General features: G+C 39.8%; 1 gene segment (V, D, J or C); it reads left to right on the top strand.

The window, feature by feature from the left end:
• Positions 3,431-4,659, top strand: LOC102185356. The segment is given in 2 exon segments: positions 3,431-3,470; positions 4,247-4,659. Coding segments are annotated over 2 exon segments (453 nt in total).

The following is an 8,548-nucleotide window of genomic DNA, read 5'->3' as shown; positions in this document are numbered from 1 at the left end:
TCCAGAAAAACATCCACTTCTGCTTCATTGACTCTGCTAAAGCCTTTGACTGTGTGGATCAAAACAAACCAGAAAATTCTTAAATAGATAGGAATATCAGACCACCTTACCTGCCTCCTGAGAAACCTGTATGCAGGTCAAGAAGCAACTGTTAGAACCAGACATGGAACAACAAACCGATTCAAAATTGGGAAAGGAATACATCAAGGCTGTATACTGTCACCCTGCTTATTTAAATTATATGCAGAGTACATCATGTGAAATGCTGGGTTGGATGAATCACAAGCTGAAATCAAGATTACCAGGAGAAATACCAACAACCTCACATATGCAGATAATATCACTCTAATGGCAGAAAGAGAAGAGTAACTAAAGAACCTCTTGATGAGAGTGAAGGAGGACAGTGACAAAACTCAACATTCAAAAAACTAAGATCATGGCATCTGGGGTCCCAACATTTAATGTAAATAAATGGGGGAAAAGTGGAAGCAGTGATAGATTTTATTTTCTTGGGCTTCAAAATCACTGCAGAAGATGACTGCATCCATGGAATTAAAAGACACTTGCTCCATGGAAGGAAAGCTATGACAAACCTAGACAGCATATTAAAAAGCAGAGACATCACTTTGCTAACAAAGTTCCACGGAGTTGAAGCTATGGTTTTCAAGTAGTCATACTGATGTGAGAGTTGGACCCTAAAGAAGGCTGAGTGCAGAAGAATTGCTGCTGCTGCTGCTGCTGCTAAGTCGCTTCAGTCGTGTCCGACTCTGTGCGACCCCATAGACGGCAGCCCACTAGGCTCCCCTGTCCCTGGGATTCTCCAGGTGAGAATACTGGAGTGGGTTGCCATTTCCTTCTCCAATGCATGAAAGGAAAAAGTGAAAGTGAAGTCACTCAGTCGTGTCCAACTCTTCGCGACCCCGTGGACTGCAGCCTACCAGGCTCCTTCATCGATGGGAATTTGCAGGCAAGAGTACTGGAGTGGGATGCCGAAGAATTGAGGCTAATTGTGGTGCTGCAGAAGACCTTTGAGAGTTTCTTGGACTTCAAAGAGATCAAACCAGTCAAACCTTGAGGAAATCAACCTAGAATATTCATCAGAAAGACTGATGCTGAAGCTGAAGTTCCAGCACTTCGGCCACCGGATGTAAAGAGCCGACTCATTGGAAAAGACCCTGCTGCTGGGAAAGACTTAGGGCAGGAGGAGAAGGGGGTGACAGAGGGTGAGATGATTGGATGGCAGCATCCACACAATGGACATGGGCTCAAACAAACTCTTGGAGATAGAGAAGGACAAAAAATTGTGGTGTGCTGCAGTTCATGGTGTTGCAAAGAGTCAGATATGACTTAGAGTCTGAACAACAACAGCGCTTCCAGCGAGTATTTATGAATATTTGTTAAATGAACAAAGCATGATTATTGTCACATTACTCCTATGTCTTCAGTATAATTTTCCTCCATGCTAGACTTGGATTCATTGTTTATAGTCTATTGTTCATTGTTCACAATAATAACCCTCCGTTTATACTATTGGAGTCTTTTATTTGGCATGCATCCCATAAAATTGGAAGATTGTTTTCAGAGTAATTTAAACAGCTGTTTAATGTAATTTCTCATCAAATTAATGAATAATGATTCATCTTCTTACTCAGAAACCATGTAATTCTTGAGTGCCTACTATGTATCAAACTCATAAATATCGAATTACATGAGCTTTGAAGTAAAATTTAAATATAGGAAGGTTAGAGACAAATGAAAAAGAGATCAAAAAATGAGAATCTTGTGACTGCAGAGGTCTGGTGTGCTGCAGTTCATGGGGTCTCAAAGAGTTGGACACGACTGAGCGACTGAACTGAACTGAACTGAAAGTAGTCAGAGATAATTAAAACCTTCCATGGGGTATTTAGGACCAAGAAAATACAGATGAGTACAGAGGTATTACAAGTAAGATGTGTGTACTCTGTGGTAAGTTGCTTCAATTGTGTCTAACTCTGCGAGTCATGGACTGTAGCCCACCAGGCTCCTCTGTCCAATGGATTCTCCAGGCAAGAATATTGAAGTGGGTTGCTAAGCCCTTCTCTAGGGGATCTTCCTGATCCAGGGATTGAACATGGGTCTCTTAAGTCTCCTGCATTGGCAGGTGAGTTCTTTACCACTCGCGCCGCTTGGGAAGCCCATTTACCTTCAAATCTGAGGAGCTTTTCAAAAAGTTGCTTGCTGACTTTTGGTGTGGGTTTAGCTCTGCAGTTCTTCTATTCAGTCACAAGAAGGGGCTGACTCATCTGAAAACAGTGTTTCTTTCTGGGAGAAAAGAGGGGAAATTTGTTTTCCATTGATGTGCCAAAAAAAGGAAAAATGACATGCTTTTGTCTTCTTTAGACAACTTGAGCTTTTTATCCCTTGTTGAATGTGTGTGGTCAAGGATTTAGGGGATAAGGAAATGGCAACCCACTCCAGTGTTCTTTCCTGGAGAAGCCCAGGGATGGCGGAGCCTGGTGGGCTGCTGTCTATGGGGTCGCACAGAGTCGGACATGACTGAAGCAACTTAGCAGCAGCAGCTGAATAGCCTAAGCCCTTTCCATGTACCTCCCTAACTGCTTTCCCATTTCCCTGCTCTGATTATCCCTTCTCTTTTCTGTTCCTTATACCCTTTTTCCCTCCTCCAACTTCTTATACCACTCACACCCACCTCTATCTCACCCCCACCTACTTTGCCTTTCTATCTATTCCTCTGCCTTAGCATCCTTGCTATATAACACCCACAAGCATCGGCATAGGGAACATGAGGATTTTGGACCACTGTTCAAGGAGGATGAGGTGAACACCATCTATGTCATCAGTTAGTATATTAAGAACAGATGCATGAAAAATGTCTACCTAGATGGTGATAGATGTATGATTCCAAGAACACTTACAAGAACTCCAAGCTCCAGGATGTGTAGTTTTAGTCCCAATGATATGCCTGCTTTTGAATCTCCCATATATTTTCTGGAATGTGGATGGAAATTTTTATTATCTTACTATACAGAGTTCAGTACATTTTTCTGTGATTAAATATTATGCTCTGCAAGCTTCATGGAGCATCAGCCAATTTCTTAAGAAACAAATGATAGACCAATGTTTGTGCATAGGCACATCATTGTGATCAGTATTCCTTTTCCTGAGGCAGACATTAAACTTCAGAGATGATTGCACCGTGAGCTGGGGATGTTTCACCATCTTTTGGGGACATGGCTAAAACAGGGAAAGGAGACCTAGATAAGAAAATGCTTGATCATTGGCTGAGAAGGTCCTGGCAACAACACAGTGGTATCTGCACTCATTGTAAGTCTTTACTAACAGCTGTTGCCTCTTCTCTAGAACCTCTTTAAGCCAAGGATCAGACCCAAGCCTGAGCTCTGCGCTCACGATCCTGGTTTGTCCCTGAAGTATGAGGCTGGTGACTGGAGTAACTGTGTTTCTGACCTTGGGTAAGTGTTCTGTGTCTACAAGGGATGACTTTGAGGGCAAAGGGGCGCAAAGAGTTATTTGCTCTCTACTCCTCTCCATGTGCTTTATTCAGCATTATAGTGATGGAATTGAGAACTGATCTATGGATTTGCTAGGGAACACAAATTTCTACATGACAGGTAAAACCATGGCTATGATTCCAGAAGAGTCCTTAGCAGTAAGCAGGTTGTAGGAAATCTCTGGGTTTAGTGAGCCAAGGACCCATGGAACAAAGCCTAGGGATCTCTGATTCTTGCCACAAATCTTTGGTCTCCATAATTTTGTTGTTTTTCAGTCACTAAGTTGTATCTAACTTTTACAACCTAATGGACTGCAGTATGCCAGGCTCCTCTGTCCTCTGTTATCTCCTGGAATATGCTCAAATTCATGTCCACTGGGACAGTGTCACTGTTTAACCACATCATCCTCTACCGCCCCTTTCTCTTTTTGTCTTCAATTTTTCCCAGCATCAGGGTATTTTTCAATGAGTCAGCTCTTCTCATCAGGTGTACAAATTATTGGAGCTCCAGTTTCAACATCAATCCTTCCAATGAATATTTAGTGTTCATTTCCTTTAGGATTACTGGTTTGATCTTCTTACAGTCCAATATTGAACACCAATAATATTTTTCCAGGACATAAATAGAAACACAGGAGTAGGGGTTAGGGCCAGACAGTTATGAGAGAGTTATGCTCTTGATCCATAGAATTACACTTATTTGTGCTCTGGAACTAATTTGATTTCTTAACCTGCCAGGGACTGTGATTGATGCTAAGACCACCCAGCCCAGCTCTATGGATTGTGCTGAAGGAGAGGATGTAAACCTGCCTTGTAGCCACTCTACCATTAGTGGAAATGAGTATATACATTGGTATCGGCAAAATCCCAGTCAGAGCCTACAGTATGTCATTCATGGCTTACGAGACACAGTGAACGGCAGCATGGCCTCTCTGCACATAGCTTCAGACAGAAAGTCCAGCATCTTGGTCCTGCCCCAGGTCACCCTGAGAGACGCCGCTGTGTACTACTGCGCCCTGAGAGAGGCACACTGGGACAGACGGGGCTGCACCTGTGCAGTATCTCTGGTGGGAAGAAGGGGGGACACAGCAGGGGGAGCAGTCACGAGAGCAAATCTAGAGTCATCTAGAAGGAGAGTCAGAGAGCAGTAAGAGATGAGGAAAATGAAGGGAAGGAGAAGGGAGGAAGATGGCTAAAGAAAAGAAGAAAAGGACAGGAAGAAGTGCATCATTGGTTGATATGGCTGAGAAGAATTTTGGGAATTATGGGAATACTAAGAATCCTAATTGCAACATAGAAATAAAGTGAGAAGCATTAGCAATTCTTCATAGTTCTTTCTCATGTCAATAAAATGTTGGTTCCAGTGTGTTAGTCTCAACCTAAAAGTGAGAAAATACAACTAATTCTCCCATTCCAAAGTCTTCTTTCGTGTCCAACTCTTTGAGACCTCAAGAACTGTAGCCTGTCAGGCTCCTCTGTCATTGGGATTTTCCAGGGAAGAATACTGGGGTGGGTTGCCATTTCCTTCTTCAGGAGATTTTCCCGATCCAGGGATCAAATCTGGTCTCCTTTGTCTCGTGCATTGTAGGAGGATTCTTTACCACTGTGCCACCTGGGAAGCGGTCCAATTCATTCTTTATAACCCCTGTGTAGTACTCTGAAACGTTCTATTATCAATTAGTTTACCTTAATAAGTATTTGTTTCTATTACTGTGCTATCCTAAAGAGTGTTGTCTTTATACAACTTTGTAGATTGACTTTTGTATACATGGAGACATGTCTATTGCAATGAAATTTCTAAACTGGAATGACTATTTTCAAAACAAGGTGCGTTTAAAATTTTTTTGATAAAGTGACAACTTTCCATTCAAATGGTATAAACAATTATACGTCAAGCAACAGGGAGTGAGAAGGTGTACTTTGCACCCTCTAAAAATTGAGTATTACCAGCCTTTTTCATTTTAACAATTCAAATGTACTTAATCTATAGACATTTTACTGATCCTTAGTGCTTTCGAGCAGCTTTTTCTCTGTATATTGGCACTCTGTCATTCAACCTTGTTCATACCCTTGTTTCTATCTTTTGACCATTTTTTCCCATTAAGTAAGCTTTATTTTTGTTTGTTAGAATTATTTTGATATTTTGCAGGATAATTTGACTTTCATATTTACTTGTATGTTTTATTCTAACATGTTACCTTTCTTACACTGTCAAATCTATCAAAAATTCATTTCTTTTTAGCTTTAAAATCAGTGTCTTTTAGAAAGCCCTAAATGTATCTTTCAATCCTCGTTACCATTTAGGGAGTTATTTTGAGATTTATGCTACTTCTTAGAAAGCTAAGCCTCAAAGATATTTTGAAAGTTGCCTATCTTTGTCGTAATATGTCTTAGACCAACTGTTATATTTATTTTTAAATCTGCTAATGTCAAGCTCCAAAATCGCAGCATGTGTAGTTCAATCTGGCCTTCCTGGAAGCAACAGTAAGAAGAAAGCCCTGAAATAATGAGTCAACTGGAAAGTCAGTGGAATGGATCACAATTCCCATAGCTGAAGGTGACACACATTTTAGGGCAAAATGTCAAGTGTTAGAATAAAAAGCATATGTTGTAACTCAAGAAAAGCAATGATCCTTAATTCTGTAAAGAGACATGCTAGTCCTCTAAATATCCAAATAGCAGTAGAAATATTTTTTACTGATTGTAGTGGGATTCTGAAACATCCTTAGCTCCTTATTAGCCACACATCTTCCCCAAGAGAAAAGATATAGAGGAAATTAGAGCACAAGACAGAGAAAGTGATAGGGAGGCATTCTGGCCTTGATGTGAACGGCATCACTACCATAATATTCTTGGATCATCAAAAAGACTGAAAAATCTATCCTGCTGCATAGGACATGTACCTAAACGGATATTGCTGTGTTTGTGCTTTGGAAATTGCTTTGATTTGTGAGTCAGAGATGAAGGAACAGATACTTGTACTCAATCTTGGAAAGTACAATGAGAGGTGCTGTAGCATTTTCCAAATATCAGCATATCCCTCCAGTCATCTTTTCACTCATTTCCTCCTCTTCATGGCCTTTGAGCTCACTTTCTGTTTCCTTACTTCACTTTTCCTGAAACATATCTTTTCATTCCTTTTGCTTATTGAAGTATTCTCAGTAATCAGCACATTACCCAACAAATAGTAAGTGTTCAACAAATATTTATTGAGTAAAGTAATATTTATGACTGATGTTACTAATAATGCTAGTTACTATAATGCTAGCATAATAATGCTAGTTCAGTTCAGTTCAGTTCAGTCACTCAGTCATGTCTGACTCTTTGTGACCCCATGAACTGCAGCATGCCAGGCCTCCTTGTCCATCACCAACTACCAGAGCCCACCCAAACCCGTGTCCATTGAGTCGGTGATACCATCCAACCATCTCATCCTCTGTTGTCCCCTTCTCCTCCTGCCCTCAATCTTTCCCAGCATCAGGGTCTTTTCAAATGAGTCTGCTGTTTGCATCAGGTGGCCAAAGTATTGGAGTTTCAGCTTCAGAATTAGTCCTACCAATGAACACCCAGGACTGATCTCCTTTAGGATGGACTGGTTGGATCTCCTGGCAGTCCAAGGGATTCTCAAGAGTCTTTATCAACACCACAGTTCAAAAGCATCAATTTTTGGCACTCATTGCTAGGGAGGCAATAAAATATTGAAAGGGTGAGTTATATCTTTTTAAAAATAGAAGAGAGAGTCAACATCACACAGATTTCACAATGAAGACAGGGGTATAGTTGAAAATACTTATTCATTCATAAACTCATTAATCCTATTATTTTATTTCCCTTTCTTTCCTTCCACCCTCCCTCTCTCTTTCCCTTCTTTCCTCTCTTTACTCCTCTTTCTTATCATTGTTAGTGAAATAGGTCTCCAAGTACTTTGTTAAGGTTTTCCTGTGAAACTTCAGTTTATTCCAACACAAAATTCTTTCTTCCATTAAAATTCCCAATACATTGTGCTTCTCATAAAGTGGTTGACACCAGATATTTTGAAATATTTACATTGCGCTTAACTCATTTCCCCAGTGAGGCAGGGAATTCTCCTAATTTTAGAAAAATGGATACAGAAAATAGTTATTGGATATCAACTGGTATTCTCATTCATGCCATCTTCCAGAACTATAAGCCAACAAAGGTGTTAAAAGTCCATATGGTACTTCAGCAACCCATGGCCATTGGAAACTCAGTGCCTGCCAACCCAAACGTGGTGAACAGATTTTAAAAAGCCTTTTCTTATTCCTGTTTTTTCGTCTTCGTTCAGAAATAATACTTACCAATAAAAATAAAAAATCATGTGCTATCCTTATACCAAATGTGTCCTGCTTTAAAACCTTCTGCCAAATGTATCTTTAGAAATTGCAGAATGAATGAGTGCTGTTTAATAGAACTGTCATTAGTTCCATCACTAATTCTACCAACAGAGATTCACCAGGAACAGATGATCTCACAAAAAAAATAACAGGAGTTAGAAACTTGAAGCTCCATTGGCTCACTGTGTCTTTTAACTGTTTTTCCCTACAATTAATACATTAATAAATTGAATCAGGAAGAGATTGTTAGGAGTTCACACTGAGGATTCTAACGTTTTACAAATTCTACCTGTTTGCATATCTCAGGGACTGAATCTAAAGTAAGAAGAATATCTAATTCATTTGTTACACCAGAATTGCATAAAACAGGCAACATACTAAGCGATTCTCAGATTAACTAATAACAAGTGTACATACAAAACAGCACATGGAAAGAAAGCATCCTGGGCACAAAGAGGAGGAGAAAACTCCTGAAAAGAATTCATTTTAGCAATTAGAACGAAAGTTTAGAAAACTGCATCATCCAAGTAATAAATATGTGATAACTATAAAACATTAAAAAATTATGAAAACAGAAGAAAAACTGAAATAAAGGAGAATGATATAAGCAGATGGAGAGGGTAAAAAGTAAAATTTTGTGGTAAAATTAATACTGCAAATGTATTACACTAAATATTGGAAAACA

This window comes from Capra hircus, chromosome 10, assembly GCF_001704415.2.
Source record: "Capra hircus breed San Clemente chromosome 10, ASM170441v1, whole genome shotgun sequence".
Taxonomy (NCBI): domain Eukaryota; kingdom Metazoa; phylum Chordata; class Mammalia; order Artiodactyla; family Bovidae; genus Capra; species Capra hircus.
Note: the sequence above shows the minus strand (reverse complement) of the source record. Positions and strands in the feature narration are given on the sequence as shown.